The 17607-nt window shown below is 37.0% G+C and overlaps 2 protein-coding genes across 3 annotated transcripts; both read left to right on the plus strand.

Moving 5' to 3' along the window:
• The first annotated feature begins 290 nt into the window (after positions 1 to 290).
• Positions 291 to 12237, plus strand: fam234a (family with sequence similarity 234 member A). Of its 2 annotated transcripts, XM_079862783.1 has the most exons (13): positions 291 to 373; positions 720 to 937; positions 2091 to 2365; positions 3761 to 3868; positions 4321 to 4503; positions 5127 to 5272; positions 6930 to 7062; positions 7147 to 7273; positions 7370 to 7510; positions 7593 to 7674; positions 8527 to 8673; positions 8757 to 8844; positions 10452 to 12237. In XM_079862783.1, exons 3-13 carry the CDS (start codon positions 2116 to 2118, stop codon positions 10688 to 10690), a joined length of 1644 nt encoding a protein of 547 aa, XP_079718909.1. In that variant the 5' UTR covers positions 291 to 373; positions 720 to 937; positions 2091 to 2115; the 3' UTR covers positions 10691 to 12237. The 2 variants fall into 2 exon arrangements, with proteins under 2 accessions (XP_079718909.1, XP_079718910.1); XM_079862784.1 differs by lacking the exon at positions 720 to 937 and having other exon boundaries at positions 304 to 373.
• A 1206-nt stretch (positions 12238 to 13443) lies between these two features.
• Positions 13444 to 16747, plus strand: cox6b1 (cytochrome c oxidase subunit 6B1). The gene is made up of 4 exons (XM_079862834.1): positions 13444 to 13786; positions 14609 to 14731; positions 15924 to 16024; positions 16120 to 16747. The coding sequence occupies exons 2-4, from the start codon at positions 14626 to 14628 to the stop codon at positions 16171 to 16173; spliced, it is 261 nt and encodes an 86-aa protein (XP_079718960.1). The 5' UTR covers positions 13444 to 13786; positions 14609 to 14625; the 3' UTR covers positions 16174 to 16747.
• Positions 16748 to 17607: the final 860 nt, after the last annotated feature.

The following is a 17607-nucleotide window of genomic DNA, read 5'->3' on the forward strand; positions in this document are numbered from 1 at the left end:
AATAACATCAATATTGAATCAGCAATTACAACGACCCATTTCAACTAAACGTTTAAATTAATTTATTTAAAACTTATTTTATTAATACATTTTAAAAAACGCGTAACACAATAGAAGTCGTTACATTTCTGAGTAACGTGTACAATTAATAATACTGTTATACTAATAATACTATAATTGTTTTTTTTATAAAAAGGAGCTAATTTCATATGACATTTGTTTCTTTGTCTTTCAAGCAAATATGAGAGCCAATAAAAAACCATTGGAATAAAATCGCTTTTTTTTTTTGTCCCAGCCGAGTTGCCGTACGCGGAAATGTCGTTGTCAAAACCAAAGCTCACCTAGAAGAGAAGCGATATCTGTCATTCACCAGGTTTGTTTTGATCAGACAAAAGTGTGTATTTCCAAATTCATACTTGGTTTCTATTTGGTCAACAAGTAAAGCGGGCTAATTAAAGGCTAAAAGGACAAACGTATCAAATCTTCTATCCTCGAGTTGATGTCTGTTTCTGCTAGACACCTTGTGTTTTAGTTAATGAAGGTGAAACGAGTTAGTTGTCTATTTTATGTGCTTTTAAATTCATAATTTACATATAAAAGCCTTTATATCTGTGAATTACACAAGATGATGTTGTGTTTGTGTATTACAGTAAGTGATTGTAGTGTGTGTGTGTGTGTGTGTGTGTGTGTGTGTGTGTGTGTGTGTGCGTGTGGTCCAGTGTTTTCCAGGAAGGGGGTGTTAGTTTGTTGGGCTCTTCTAGTTGCACCGGCAGCATGACAGAGGGGTTTGTGTTAACAACAGCTTCTGTCTGACACAGAACACTCTGGATAGGAAGAGAAGCAGGGTTTGTTGTGTTTGAGAAGAGTTGACATTGGCCTTGGATGCAGTAGATTGTGATGTTCTGACCGATCACTGAACTTACAGGGTTGAATTCAGGTAGGAGGGATCTGTGAACTAGAAGAAGTAGTTAGCCTTCCTCTGTTTCCTTGATGTTTTAAAATACTGATTCACTTTGATGATTTGTGTTCTTTTAGTATTTTGACTCAAACTAATGGCCTGAATCTGATTTGAAACCAATGCAAACTTTTTTTTTTTTAAATCTATGTAATTCAAGATTAGAACTAGTGCTGTCAAATCGACTAATCGCTTCTAACACAAATGTTTGTTTATAAAATATGTTTGAGTACATATATGTATATGTGTGTGTGTGTATATATACAGTGCTATGCATAAGTTTAGACACCTATGCTAAAGTTGACTAAAAAGAGGAATAAAAAATCATCTTTTGGAAATTGAACTTAATGCCTTAATTAAAAAAATTAGGAAAAATCCAACTTTTAAGGACACCAATTTTCTTTGTGAATGAATAATGTATCGTAAATAAATAAATGTTCTTCCTTAAAATACAGGGTGCATAAGTTTGGACACCCCTATGTTAAATTCCCATAGAGGCAGGCAGATTTTTATTTTTAAAGGCCAGTTACTTCATGGATCCAGGATAATATGCATCCTGATAAAGTTCCCTCGGCCTTTGGAATTAAAATAGCCCCACATCATCACACAGCCTTCACCATACCTAGAGATTGGCATGGTTTTATTTCAGTTAGCCTAAAAGCTAGTTTGATTTGCATTGAGAGATGATCTTATGGAAAATACTCCATGCCAATCTCTAGGTATGGTGAAGGCTATGTGATGATGTGGGGCTATTTTAATTCCAAAGGCCAAGGGAACTTTATCAGGATGCACAGTGTCCTGGATCCATACATATTATATTATATAAACACAAAATGTTATCGCGATTAGTCAATTTGACAGCACTAATTAGAATGAAAGCCAAAAATACACATTTGATGGATTAAATGGGTTTATGTACATGTATCACACAGTATTCTGGAATACAAGATTCTGCCATACAAGATCAGGTCAAATATTTTTGCATAACTATAAATGATATAATTGTTGACCCAGGTGTAACTCTGCTGTATCACTCCACGCTCTCTCGTATTGTTCTCAGACTATGAAATACTTGATCATTTTTTGGGGTAATCACCAGATGATTATGTCTCACCGTCCTGCTTCTGTCTTGCAGTGGTGAGGCGTTCTGCTGGAGTGAAATGGCAGATGCATCAGCTCGAGGTTTTGAAGCGGAGCCTCTGAAGGGTGGAGAGGCAGAAGGGAGCGTGTCTAAGGAGAAAGGCTGCGCAGGAAAGCTGGGATTTTCCCGCATGACAGGCTGGCGCACAGCAGCGTTCCTCCTCTCGCTCTTCGTGTGCCTGGTGGTGGTCTTCGCCTTTTCATTCATCCTCCCCTGCCCCGTGCGACCACAATACCGGCCCACCTGGAACCACACGTTCCCCGCCGCAGGTGAACACCCTCAAAACTACAGTAGTAGCTTTCTTTTCTTTCTTTATAAAGCACTTTCAGCGCAGCTCAAGGTTGACACAAAGTGCTGTACAATACAACTAAACTCTGATACAATACATTACAAATACAAAAGAACACAACACAACCGAATACAGACATTATACCTGGTTGAAAGCTATTAATAAAAGGTGTTTTTAAGAAACTACTTAAAACTTGGTAGAGATGAAGCATTTTTAAGCGAAGTTGGTGAGTTATTCCAAAGACTCGATCGCCTCTGCAGTGGAGCCTCGTTCTAGGAATAGAAAGCAGACCAAGAGTACAGGATCTCAAGGACCTGTTTGGTTTACGGATGGAAATCGCATCCGAATGATAAGATGGTGATTGATTATGTAGAGATTTAAAAACAAAAATTTGAATTCTAAATTTAAAAGGGTGGTTGATTATGATTTCACTTTTCTAACTTTAGTTAGTGTGTAATGTTGCTGTTTGAGCATAAACAACATCTGTAAAGTTACTACGCTCAAAGTTCAAAGCAAAGGGAGATATTTGCTTTTACAGAAATCACTTTTTAAGGACTACAACAAACGGCTGGTAGAGACTACACCACATTCCTCCCGGGTTAGTGACATCACCAACCCTAGAATTTACATAAACCCCGCCCCCTGAACACCATTTATAGATTATCATGACAGAATATGCTAATCAATGACTAGAAGATAACTACACATCAGCTTCATAAATTCATCAACTAACCATTCAGAAATGTCCTGTTGCTTCTACATGTTGCCACTTCTTCTTGAGTCTCTCCATCTTTGACTCCGGTTTGAACATAAAAGGCTAAAAGTGTTTGAAATTTACAGTGCATGTGTGTGTGAGCACACAAGCTGTTGTAGCTCCACCCCCTGTGCCGGGAGCAGCAGCTCATTTGCATTTAAAGGGACAGACACATAAACGAGCCATTTTTGCTCACCCTCAAAAAGTGACAATTTTAACATGCTATATACAAATATCTGTGGGGTATTTTGAGCTAAAACTTCACACACACACTCTGGGGACATCAGAGACTTATTTTACATCTTGTGAAAAGGGCATTACACCACCCCTTTAACAGGTAGCCAGTTTAGCGAGAGGAGAACGGGCGGGATGTGATCGAACCTTCGTCTGCCTGTCAACAGCCTTGCAGAAGCATTTTGGACGCAATCTGTAAACGCATTAGTATAATAGTATAAAGAGTTACAGTAGTCTAGACGAGATCAAACTAATAAATGAATTATCTTTTTGCAGAGAGAAAAGACTTGATTTTCGCAAGACGTCGTAAATGGAAAAAAACTCGATTTGACCACAGGAGTGTTTCTGTATTTCTGATTGGATCCTGAGTGTGTTTCTCTCCTACAGCCACGTATAATTTCCTGGCTGTTGAGGACGCCAATGGAGACAGAGTCTTGGATGTGTTCTTAATGTACAAGGATGCTGATGAGAGGCGCAACACATGCTTGAGTCGAAGTAAGCTGAAACACACATGCACAAACCCGCTTGCTGTTGCTTTTCTTCTGTGGAATACAGACGAATCTATTATATAAGAAAAATAAGGTTACACTTTATTTTAAGGTGTCATTGCTACAGTGTAATTATATATTTAAGTACTGAGTAATATTAAGCAACTACATGTACTTTAGGGTTAGGGTAGGATTAAGGTTTGGTTGAGGGTTAGTTGCATGTAATTATGCATCATTTACTGTTATTACTATGGTAAGTACATGTAACATATGTAAAAAGGACACTGTAAAATAAAGTGTTACCAAAAAAAAAAAAAATGTTAAAAGCAGTTCAGTAGTAGCTTGTGTAGTTTTATGTGAGGAACAGACCCAGATTTAAGTCATTATTCACTGAAAATCTTAAGGGTTGCTGCTTCATTGTGTATTATGCTAATCATAAGTAATGGTTTGTTTTTTCAGATTTATCAATCCCCTGTATGGTTTTAACGGCTCTTGATGGTACTGATGGGAAGACACTTTGGAAAAGCCCTTTAGCTGCTGAGTTTGATTGGGTGGAGTGTGGCGTGAAGGGGCTCGGAAGTAAAGGATCAGGATGTCTGGTTGCTCACGCAGACAATCTCACGGCGATCGACAAAAAGTCCGGTACAGGATTACATTACACAGAGATCTCCACATATGTATTTGAACCAGGACCAATATTATGGCACACACTACTGTTCAAAAGTTTGGGGTGGGTAAGATTTTTTAATGTTTTGAAAGAAGCCTCTTCTGCTCACCAAGTCTGCATTTATTTGATCAAAAATACAGTAAAAAATGTAATATTGTAAAATATTATTACAAATTTAAAACAGCTGTTTTCTATTGTAATATGTTGTAAAATATAATTTATTCCAGTGATCAAAGCTGAATTTCCAGCATCATTACTCCAGTCTTCAGAGTCACATGATCCTTCAGGAATCACTCTAATATGACGATTTGATGATCAAGAAACATTTATGATTATTATCAATGTTGAAAACAGTTGTGCTGCGACACATTAGAATTATTATTTGTCCTAGAAATCTTTTGTAACATTATAAATTGAGGCTTTACTGTCCTTATATGCATCCTTGCTGAATAAAAGTATTAATTTCTTAAAAAAAATCTATCTGAGCCCAAACGTTTGAACAGTAGTAGTGAATGAATATGGTAATCTTTCAGTGCCATAGTAACACAATACTTCTTGTCCAAAAGTGCATTTGTAAACATTTCGATGTTTCCATCAGGTGAGATCATGTGGCAGCAGTCGCGCTCTTCTGTGACGGATGGAAATCTCCCGCTGATCAGCGTTATGGATCTGAATGCTGACGGAGCAGAGGACTTTGCTGTGCTTTCATATAATCCTGAAGCACCATCAATCACACCCATACCGGTACGACACACACACACACACACTAGTGATGGGAAGTTCGGATCATTTTACTGACTCGGATTTTTGAGTTTCATTCAGCAAAATGAATGAATCTTTTTTCCCCAAGTCGTTCATTTTCAGCAGAATATAATTGAAATGTTACATGTTAATGGCCAAATTCCCCAACACACCAACTTACACAAACCGTGATCACATTTTTAATAAGAAAAAAAACATAATGCAGCCAATGCCAAACTACGAGAAACAGATATAATTCATTTATTGCTTAGCTGGGGCTTAGTTCAACTCTCCTCCCGATCCGAGTCGTGTTGTCATCTCGTTGCATCCCCATTGGCTGAAGCTATTAAGTCTACCGGAAATGATTTAGTTCACCTCCCGAGTCTCTGGGTCCGAGTCGTTCGTTCATCACGAGTTATGGAAAAGAACCATCATGACAGAAATTCACAAGTTTATAAATCGTAAGAAATTTGAGACTAGAAATGCATCACAACTGTAAGAGTAAGAAAGAAACTAACTACGTGCTTGTTTGTAAGGAAGGTTGGGAATTATTAATTAATTTCAGTCACCAATACGGCCTTCACGTCAAGTGACGAAAGAGCGAACGACTCGTATCTGAAGACTCAGGAGGTGAATTAATGAGTTCTGTTTCCTGTACAGAACGTGTTCAACAAAACAAACAAAGCACTCTCTTATGCTGGGTACACACCAAAAGATAATCGGGCTGATTTTGGGCCGATTTCCCCCCTTCCGACAATCCTAGCTATGTCCCGATTATCTTGATGGTTCAACAGATTATCTTATCAGATTTTCCCTTGGTGTGAGGTGTGTTAAGAGTGTCCGAACCTGCTCGGACGAACGTCAGAGCCGCCCCGATCGCGAATCGTAAATATTCAACATGTTTAATATTTACAATCAGAAATCCTGATGTGTGGGGACAAACGTGCGCACGTTCTGGAGATTATCATGTGAAACAAAACAATATCCAGTCAGAAAGCGAGATGATGGAAGACACGGTCATTCTCACACACACACACTTGCAGGAAGCTGAGTGCTAAGAGTTCAGTGAGGTTCTATAGAGGGATTAAATAACTTTTTCTAAAGAGACAATAAATCAAATAAAGAATAAATAAAGACAATAAAGAATGAATATATTTCTGTATAAAAGGTTATATAATGTTGGGTACAATGTTTTTTTTTCATGTGAATTTTCTGTGAAAATCATTCCAAAAATTATTTGCAATTAGCAATTTCTTCCTGCATATCGTCCGCCATGCTTATTCTGAAGTCTCGCGAGATTTTGCGAGATTTCCTGTGTTCACAGTCGAGACTCTGGTTGAAGATCTGTTTGTGTGTGGTGTGCTGTCTTTGTCACACCATGGCACACACACTATAGGAGCAAAACGCTTAAATCTAGGATTTTTTGTCCCCATGTTTGTGGTCTATCACATTTTGAAAATATTATAAGATGTAAAAAATCTTTTGGTGTGTACCCAGCATAAAGCAACTCTTAGTTCCCGAGTCATGTTAAAGATTAGTTCAAAATGAGTCATGATTGACCCATCACACACACACACACACACACAACAAACATTATATTGCTCACCTGTTCTGAATGTTTTGTGATGATTTTGATTATGGTAATCTCTTCCTCCTCTAGACCGAGCTGGTGTTTTTCTCAGGGAAGTCAGGTGATCCGATCGGCTCACGGGTGGATGTGGATGTGAATGGGGTTTTTGATCATCTACCGTTCAAAACGGCCAGTGGCGCTCCATACCTGCTGTTACTTACAGGTGTGTCGCTGCTTTTAGCATCTCTTCTTTACTGTTTCTCCTTTACATTCCCCTGAACTCAACAGTTTATGTCTCTGTCCACAGACTCAGGGCTCTACGCGGTGTGTGTGCAACATCTGGCAGCTCGGGCTGGTCTGAAGTCTGCGCTGAAGAAAGAGAAAAGCTGGGAGGAAAGATCAGACGCTCAAACTGGATTAATCTCACTCTATCAGTAAGAAGCGTTGTGGACTCAAACTTCTTCACTCTCTTTCTTTGTTTTCTCCACTCATCATTGTTTCATGGGTTTGTTCTGATCGCCTGTCTGCAGGTCTGATTCCCTGAGGCGTGTGTCGGTTGTTCACGGCAGCGGTTCTCAATCACTGCTGGTCCAAACGGACTCCAGCGTGTCACTGTTGCTCACAGATAAATTGAAGATCGCGTGGACCACCAACACCAGCGCTCTGCTCAGGTGCGGTAACCAGTCCAAACTACACAAAACACTGGAAGCTGCATTACACTTCACTAATGCATTCCTGTGTGTGTTTTTCTAGTGTGCCCACATCTGGCCAATTCGACAAAGATGGAATTCCAGACATAATGATAGAGGAAGACATTGGCAATGACACCAAAAGAGTGAGTAACCAAATTGGTATTAATAATAATAATTTGAGGTGTATGAGTGTAGAGTATTAGTAATAGAATATGCCTTTTACCCTGATTTCCCTTGTTTTAATCATATATCAACAAAAAAAACTTGGACACTACTATTCAAAAGTTTGGGGTCAGTAAGATTTTTTAAAAAGAAATCATACTTTTTTTCAGCAAAAGCGACAGTAGCATTTATAAAGTTACAAAAGATTTCCATTTCAAATGAACAGTTTTTTCCTGTTCTGTTGCTCAAATAATCCTGAATACAACGTATCATGGTTTCTACAAAAATATGAAGCAGAACAACTGTTTTGTTCATAAATCATAAATGTTTCTTGAGCAGCAAATCATCATATTAGAGTGATTTCTGAAGGATCATGTGACACTGAACCACTGGAGTAATGATGCTGAAATTTCAGCTTTGATCACAGGAATAAATTACATTTTAATATATATTCACATAGAAAACAATTTTAAATTGTAAAAATATTTCACAGTATTTCTGTTTTTTGCTGTATTTTTGATCAAATAAATGCAGCTTTGGTGAACATAAGTGACTTTGGTCACACTTTTGGTAAGGGTCTAATTCTCACTAACTACAACTTTTGCCTCAATAAACTCCTAATTACTGCTTATTAATAGTTAGTAAGGGAGTTGTTAAGTTTAGGTATTGGGTGATTTAGGGATGTAGAATATGGTCATGCAGAATAAAGGCATTAATATGTGTTAATAAACAGCCAATATTCCAGTAATATGCATACTAATAAGCAGCTAGTTAACTGTGAGAACCGGACCCTAAACTAAAGTGTTACAGAGACTTGTTTATATATGTTTTAGGTTCTGGTTCTCAGCGGAAACTCTGGAGACGTCCTGTGGAAGCTCAATCTGTCGTTCTGGAGTCCGAGTCCTCGTCCGGCGTCTGTCCTCACGCTAAACTCATTCTCAGTGTTCATGCTTTGGGGACAAGGTCACAGCAACCAGACAGTAAGAGCGTAACACACACACACACACACACACACACATAACTGCAGGAATAAGACACTGATGTGTTTGTGTTTGATATTCAGATGCAGTCATCATTCCTGCTGCATCCTCGACACTCACAACTGCTGCTTGAAAGAAGGAATTCTGCACAGAACATCGTCTCTTTTAAGGGTACATTTACATTTACATTTATTCATTTAGCTGACGCTTTTATCCAAAGCGACTTACAATTGCTATATATGTCAGAGGTCGCATGCCTCTGGAGCAACTAGGGGTTAAGTGTCTTGCTCAGGGACACATTGGTGTCACAGTGGATTCGAACCCGGGTCTCTCACACCAAAGGCATGTGTCTTATCCATTGCGCCACACCACCCCCTGTAAAATGTAAATGTAAATGTAAGGGTATTTCTTATCTTATTTCTTATTTTGAACATTTATATCTTATAATGTTAGTCAAGGTTTCTTGCAACTCTTTATTAGAGGCCAAACATCAGGCTCTTACTGTATCCGTTAGTGTTCTTCTTCTTCTGCTATTGAAGTCTGTGGTATGGTAAATAGTTATGAAATTTGGCACACGGATAGAGGATAGTCTGAACATTAACCACAGAAATTTTGGAGTCTCTACCTCATTCCCTCTAGCGCCACCAACTGTCCACAATTTCACTTACATTTGGGTTAATAACTTTTTGACAAAAATATTTTTTTCCTCTAATTCTTAGACTCAAGGTAATTCGATTTTTATTACCTCATAATTTTCCATCATGAAAAATTTCCCACCATTTACAATTTCCCAGAACAAACTACTTCTTTGAACTCCTCTTAGACTGTTGCTTCCATTCTAATGAAAAACATTAACCAGATCATCTTCATAAATGAAAAATAACACATGAACGAATTCGACGAAGAGCTTGCCAAAATGAACGCGCTTCCTGTCGGCCATTTGATCTTTTTTAAACTACTTTTTCTAACTCCAACACTGTTTGTCTGATTTTCACCAAATTCGAGTCAGATCATCTTCAGACCATGTCGGCAAAAAGTGGATTCCGTGTCGATAGACGAATTGTATATCATTTTTGACATATTGACACCAAACTTTTAAGGCCCTTGCACACTGAATCTGACATTTTCGCATGCGTTTTTTTGTATCCGTCATTCTGTGGCTCTAAATTGTCAAAACACTTTCAAAATTGTTCAAATGCTTGTTACGGATGCGAAAAACTCAGAAAATCGAACCCGATCCGAATTTTTTTTTGACGGGCGAAAGTTTCGGAGGCAGTGTGCGAGTGTGATTGACATAACGTGAGGTCGTATTTATTTTTTAACGTGCGAAAATTTCTGACGCGAATTTCGGACTCAGTGTGCAAGGGCCTTTATGTGTGTAATTGTCACTGACCACACCAGATCAATTTGTTGTCAGCTCCACATGTTGGTCAAAAGTAAAAAACAATTATGTCACATTACAAGTGATTGTATTAATGGGTTTTCAACCATTTTGCTTAAAATCATCTCCAAATTTAAAAGTATTTGCAGTTGGTCTCAATTTTCAGCTCCTCATTCTGCCTCTGTGGTGCTCGGCCCCTTAATCACTGCTTACAGCTATATTTGTTTATGGTTTTTGCTACTGTACTTTTAATGTAAAGTTTAATGCATTTGGATTTGCTGACGTTTCTTTGATGGGTGAAAATGTGCTGGGTTAAAGCTGAAATAGCTCCTTTAAATTGCAATATTTTGTAAGTCAGGTTTGTTAAAATAATAAGCATCTCTCTGCGTTTGTTTAGCAACGCTGTTGGAGCAAGGTCGCCACGCCTGTTACCTCGTCCTGACTGGACCGGACGGACGACGGCATGCAGAATTAGGCGAGACTGAGCCCGTGATTCTGACCAAGCGGAAGATTAAGGATGACGTGTGGGAGAGCGGCGTTCTGGGAGTAGCGGCTGATGAACCGATCTCTGAAGACATGGAGTCGTCGGTGAAGGAGGCCTTCCACATGCTGCGCTTCAGTGATGCCCTCTACTGAAACACAATCATATAGCCTATTTAAACACTAATCTTCAAATCAAAGGTCATACAGGCTAAAAGCCCGTTTCTGCATGTAGAACTTGCACTCTTGAAATCCAAGTTTATGTCTCGACCGTTTTATTTAGAATATCTGAAGAGTTCAGATGCAAAAGCCTCTAGAATGATCATTTTTATCAAGCTCGTATATTTAAGTTCAGTTATTTCACTTAAATGACAATTAATAGGTCATTTTCATTGCCATTTAAGTTAATATACTGAACTTAAATATACGAGCTTGATAAAAATGATCATTCTAGAAGAAAACTTCAGATGGCACTTAGAGGCTTTTGCATCTGAACTCTTCATCTGTACATCTGATTTAGAATAAAGAATAAGAATAAAACCCAAGACACTAAACAAATCATCAGGGCTATTCCCCTGATACGATACAAGTGAATGTATTCATTTAGAAGGGACACAAGCGTTTGGCTCATGCTGCATGACAATCATAAACTACTGTAAAGCATTTCTGCATGAGGCAGATGACTGTCAAGAGGTACGTTAATATTCGGAAGTATCTGGGATATCATATAAAGGTGAATCTCGTACAGAACAGTCCAGGTCATGAAGAATTAGCTTGGAAAATTGCTTAAATGTCATAAAAATAATGCCACACTTGAAAAAAAAAAAGGTAAAATATAGTCTTCATTTTCTTAAGCAAATTTTCTCATTCCCTCATTTTGATTCAGGTATGAAATATGACCAGGACATGAGATTCACTGTGCTTTTTTCATTGTATTTTGAGTCTTTCGTGTCGTATTAGAGTGACGATTTGCTTAACGCTATAGTGGAGGAGTTTACACAAGTCTGCATTGATTCACACACACACAAAGCAACACTACAACAAGGCCTAACTTAGATGTGTGTGTCTTAGTTTGCAGTGCAGTGCAGTTTGTTAGGATGGAGACTTTGACTGGTTTAAATGATTTATGAATGGTTTCATGAGTTTGTTTGTAAGTGTTCTGCTGTTTCATGCTGCTGCTATTGTTAAAGATGCACCTTTGCAATACTGTGATATGTTTCACATGATGCTGTACATTTAGTGCCTTAAACAGGGATCTGATCACTACAGGTGCCGTGTCTGCTGTTGTGGATCTTATCTACAAAATCTGGGTTTAGTTTAAAGTAGAGATGTAGACATTTCTTTGAACCAATGAGCAGAATCCAGCAAGATCAGAGCTTTAAATCGTCTTCAGTTTTCTGTGCATCATCTACATTCACAGAGGAACCGGACGATCAGCTGCACCAAATCCAGATGCCTTTCAATCTAAAGAAGCCAAAATAAATAACACTGTGGATTATATATAGTTGTAGTAGATGAACATGTTGAAGTTGATGCTTTGTATTTATTAGAGTGAGATTTATTAGTAATTAATTTAGGTTCACTGATTTTGTAAACCTGTAGATCAGGTCAAGAATTTTGCATCTGCTATTTTCTGTCTTTATTTGAGAATATTATACTTGATTGTATTGTTACACTGTGTAATAAATATAATGCATCCGGTGCTTCTGTTTTTGAATCCTTAATGCAAGATCATTTCTTATTTCATGGCTCATTTCATTCACTTCATTTCAAAATGGCCAGTATTAGCTCATGGATATTTATTAGGTCATGCCAACTTAGTATTCATAAGCCAAGCTTTCGTCATAGTAATATTTTCTTCTTTTCCTTTTTTTTTTTTTTGTTATGCAAAAAGGCTATATTATTCAATACGATATAGTATCTAATACGATCAACAATGCATTTTATATACCATTAAAAATTAATGAATACAATTCCTAATTATAAAATACTATTTAATAAATGTCAATAAAACAACATTACTATGTTCAAACGTATAAATGTTTTGTTATTTATAATAAATAAAAAATGTTAGTAAAGCTGAAGTCTACATAGCATGCGTGTTTAAAACGTGTCACATGACTTATTTTACCGCGCATGGGAGTGCACGCGCGCCAGTCAGATTCTGATAACTGTCACGTACACACGGTTCATGTAGGTTTACAGGACCAGTAATGCAAGATTTTTTTTTTTTTTTTTCAGGAAGTTAATTACTGATTTATTCAAGCTTTCCCTGGTACTCGTTTATGAGCCATTGATCGAGATGTTTAATTAGCTTAAGCGTCAGACTATTAAATGCGTCTCCAGTGAATGCGAGAACGGAGAAAACAGTGAGACGCACCTGTAAACACAAAACAATGTCATGTTATCATTGCACTGCCATGCTGATTTGTTCCAACGCATTCTGTACTTTTCAGGAACTCAGTTGCTCACCAATTATACATGGCAATCACTGAGGGGTGGTCAGTTGATCTGAGCTGCATGCCAAAATACTTCACATTCAAAATACTTTCCAGCTTTATCTATGAGGTTAGGGAATGACTGAAGAGGTCCACAGGTTCAGTGTGCCCACAACAAAATCTTTCCATATTTATTTTTAAAAGGTATAAGAGGCCCAGAGCATCTATTAACGGATTCAGTAAACTTCTTTAATGTTATTTTTACCTTTTGCTCCACATAATATCTTCAGCATTATCCTGTTTAAAATGAACATAGCATCTAGTCCCAGATATGAGTCTCAGTGTACAAAATTAATATTTCAACCATTTACTGCATGTTTAGGCAAACAAGATGCTAAAATAAAACCCGCAGTAACTTAACAAAATGGGAAGGTATTAATGCAAACATAAACATATCTCCAGGTGATTATCCACTGATTAAATATTAACCTGTAGCGCACCACACCATGCCCTTTCCGGATATGTTGACATCCTGAAAGTTACATGAATTCCCATATAATAAATACATGATTAAGCTATTTATTTGAATATGTATCTATACAATGCACATTTATGAGGGCGCATTGTGTTTGCCTGGAGAAGTAGGCTACAGTACATCTATCGCATCTCAGTTTCAATGTGACCTGAGTCCGCCATACCGTGTGTACAGCACTGCACGAGCGCTCACTTTCATCACACACACTCACACACAAGTGGATGAGGATTGTGTGACACTGAACAAAAGTCACTTTCAACAGCAAGCCGCCTCAGACAGGTAAAACAATACAATATGCTTTCATTGCATGCGGTAATTTAACGCCTTCTATTGAAATACATTTGTGAGAATGTGAGATCAGATATTGATTCTAATTGTAAAAGCGAAAGTGTAAGAGGGTATCGCATATATATCGGGTCTATTTAAAATACAAAACGAATATCCATTTAAATTGAATAATAAATGAAACATAATACATTAGATGAGCTAATATTTAATTTATAATTAAATATATTAATGTATATTCGTTATATGCACGCTGACTAAACGCATTTCCTGTACTCTATTTAGGCCTATCATTATATAGATATAATATAAATTAGTTTTGTGATCGATGTTTTTTCTTGCTGAATTGAAGCACAGTGCGGGCAGCTTTACGGTCATATATGGGCATTTTCGGAAATATCTCATTCATTAGGCTATGTCAAGCCGTTTTGACTTAATTATTCGCAGGATATTAGCCTAATTATTTTTTGATATCAACAATTCGATTTGAATGGCAGCATGGCCACATTTAACTAGAGAAAAGGCTATTTACAGATATCAAGAATTATAGTTTTTACTAGTTGGAAGTTTATCAGGAGGCTATGAGTGATGACGTCATTGATAGCAAGAATTCACATTTTTTACTAGTGGAAATTGAATTGATATCAAAGAATTTATAGCCTGATTAAAAGTCAAAACGGCTTGCCATACATTCATCTGTTTTTGAATGTGTTAGATTAATTTATTTAAGATAGTTTAGTGTATGTCGAGATCATAGTTAAAGTTGGATCTTCAGCCGTTTGTTTCATACTGTATCTGAATCTGCATGTCTTAAAGGGACCGCGCGAGTCATCATGGCTGAGGACATCCAGCAGAAACTGGAGAAGTACCGCACGGCACCGTTCGATGCCCGTTTCCCGAACCAGAACCAGACGAAAAACTGCTGGCAGAATTACCTGGGTCAGTCATATACAGGACACATTAAATACAGTCTCTAATATGCCAAAACTTGCGTAGCCTACTAATGAATGACTTTCACTTTCAGGTGGGTCTACACATCAGAGACTATAGAATATTAAAGGGACTTTGGTCTACATTGAAAATACTTTTTAAACAGAACTTGTTGTTATATGATATAGAAAAATTTCAACTTACTTTTGGTCGATTCGGATCCCAACGGAAAGCGCTCGAGCGACTTTAACACCTTCTTTTATTTAGACAAACGCGATTTTAGTTCACTGGCGCTCTAAAAACTTTTATGATTAATTAATAAAATTCTATTCGAAACATACACTACCAGACAAAAGTTTGGGGTAAACTTTGTGCATGATTTTTGAGGAAAAAATAATTAAATAAAATTATTCAGCAAGACCGATCAAAGTTAACCTTATAAAGCCACGCGCGCGCACACAGTGTGTGTGTGTGTGTGTGTGTGTGTGTGTGTGTGTGTATATATATATATATATATATATATATACATACATACACACACATTATATTATTATTATGTATAAACAAACATTTACAGCTCTAATACGCACTAATATAGCCTATATAGCCCTACACACACGGTTTCCACAAAATAATTAAGCAGCACAACTGTTTTCAACATTAATAATAATCAGAAATGTTTCTTAAGCATCAAATCATCATATTAGAATGGATCATGTGGCAAAGAGCGGTGTCGTGTTAGCGGCCCCTAAGTTAATAAATAATGATCGTTGCGACGGAAGTGAATCAATCAAAACTAACTTTAGCTGGACAATAACTTTATTCTAGAGCTGCTGTAAACCCAAAACAATCTCTGTTATTTTAATTTCCTATAATCACTGTAAAGCTGCTTTGAAACAATCTACATTTTTAAAAGCGCTATATAAATGAAGGTGACTTGACATGACACTGAAGACTGGAATAATGATGCTAAACATATCCACCCCAAAATCGAAAGGGGGGAAAAAAAATAAAATAAAGTTTTGCATAAAGATAATGAGGCCTGGAACCGTTGAAATTTGTTGCATTTTCCTATTATTTTCAAGCACATTTGAAATGGAACCTGTATGCTTTTTTTGAGATTCACCTTCAAGGAATACCATGAAATTACCATCTAATCTAATTATTCTAATTCTAATTATTATTATTTTTTATTATATAGATTTTCATCGATGCCAAAAATCTCTGGATGCCAAAGGTGTGGACACAGCCCCATGTGACTGGTACAAGAGGGTCTACAAGTCTATCTGCCCTCTCTCCTGGGTAAATATCCCCTCATTCCCAACTCCTGTCCAAAGCATAAGCAGCAGAGTTATGCATAAAGACCATTTACTCTCAATATTTGCTGTGTCGTTCAGATCGAGAAATGGGACTCTCAGAGGGACGACGGCACGTTCCCAGGAAAGATCTGAAGATCTCCAAAACACTGCATCAGAGGAACCGAAGCGCATCTGTCTGTGGTCTTGTCTCACCCCAGCCGAACAGGGCCTTATCAAAGATTGTTCAAAACTGCACTTGTCCGGCTGGAGGATGAGATAGATTGTTAATGTCATTCCTTATATAAAAATGTGTTGCATATTCTGCATTAAATTCTCAGGCATTGAAATGTGATTCTGTTGTTGCGTGCTTTATGGAGTCCCTGTCAACTATGGAAGCATATGAGTAGCAATATTCAATTTGAAATGTAATATGCAAAATGATAATGCAATATGTAAATTGACAATGCATTTCTGTATTTAAATGTACATTTTCCATTACATTTGTGCAACGTTTAGTGCGAAATGAAAATGATAATTAATTTATATAATTTACATTTGCCATTTCATACACTAGTTTTAATATGTAAATTGAATAAATATTTTAACGCTTTATAAGTTGCAAAATTAAAATGAAAATGTATTAAAGAAATGATTAGATCTTTTTATTATGTTCAAGCAAAAACTGTGGCAAAATTATCATTTAAATGTTATTTTTCTGAATTGCATTAGACACTTGCGATTGCATTTTCATTAAATGTCCCGCAACGAATGTAGCAAAATTCAATGTGCAAATTGAAAATGCATTCCGAGCCGATCAAATACAGAAATGCATTGTCATTTTGCATATTATATTTCAAATTGAATATTGCAACTCATATGCTTCCATACTCAACATCAACTATTTTTGCTAGGCATCCAATGCATGTTGCACAAAAAAAACCAATGGGCATCAGCAGTTACAGTCCTAATGGCTGGATTACAGCAAACACACTGCGTTGGTCAACCTGGAAAAGATTGTACAGATTACCGGGATTATACACTGAGAATTTATGAGGAAGAACTAAATAGCTGGATTTGCCAAAGCTCATCAGGTTATAGCATCAAATCTTTAAAGATTTGAGTGTTTTTTTAAGGCACTTTAGTAGAAAATAAACTAGATGTTCAGACGGTCTCTCCATGTTTAAATTGGCAAGTCATAAGCATCTAGGTAACATCCAATAAACCATTTGCTTTGTCCAAACTTAAGTTTTTGAGCGACTGACAAAACAATGTCATTCTTATTAGAATCATCAAATCTCGCAACAATTGCTCTAGACTTAACTTGAATTTTCCCGTCATGGATTAGGCTTCTGATGAAAGCTGGATTTCTAATGGAAAAATCACCATTGAAGGTCCAGTTTGCTCAAGGATTAGGATTAATCCATATTACAATATGTAGTTTTGAAAGTATTACAGACCTCAATCTCAGTTTATGCTGCTGTAAATGACTTCTGCTGAATTACAAACTGAATTACAAAAATATTCATACTGACGTTTCCAGCTTTTCTCTCAAGTTCAAGTCTTGATTTACATTTGCATAGTAAAAAC

This window comes from Squalius cephalus (assembly GCF_949319135.1).
Source record: "Squalius cephalus genome assembly, chromosome: 25".
Taxonomy (NCBI): Eukaryota; Metazoa; Chordata; class Actinopteri; order Cypriniformes; family Leuciscidae; genus Squalius; species Squalius cephalus.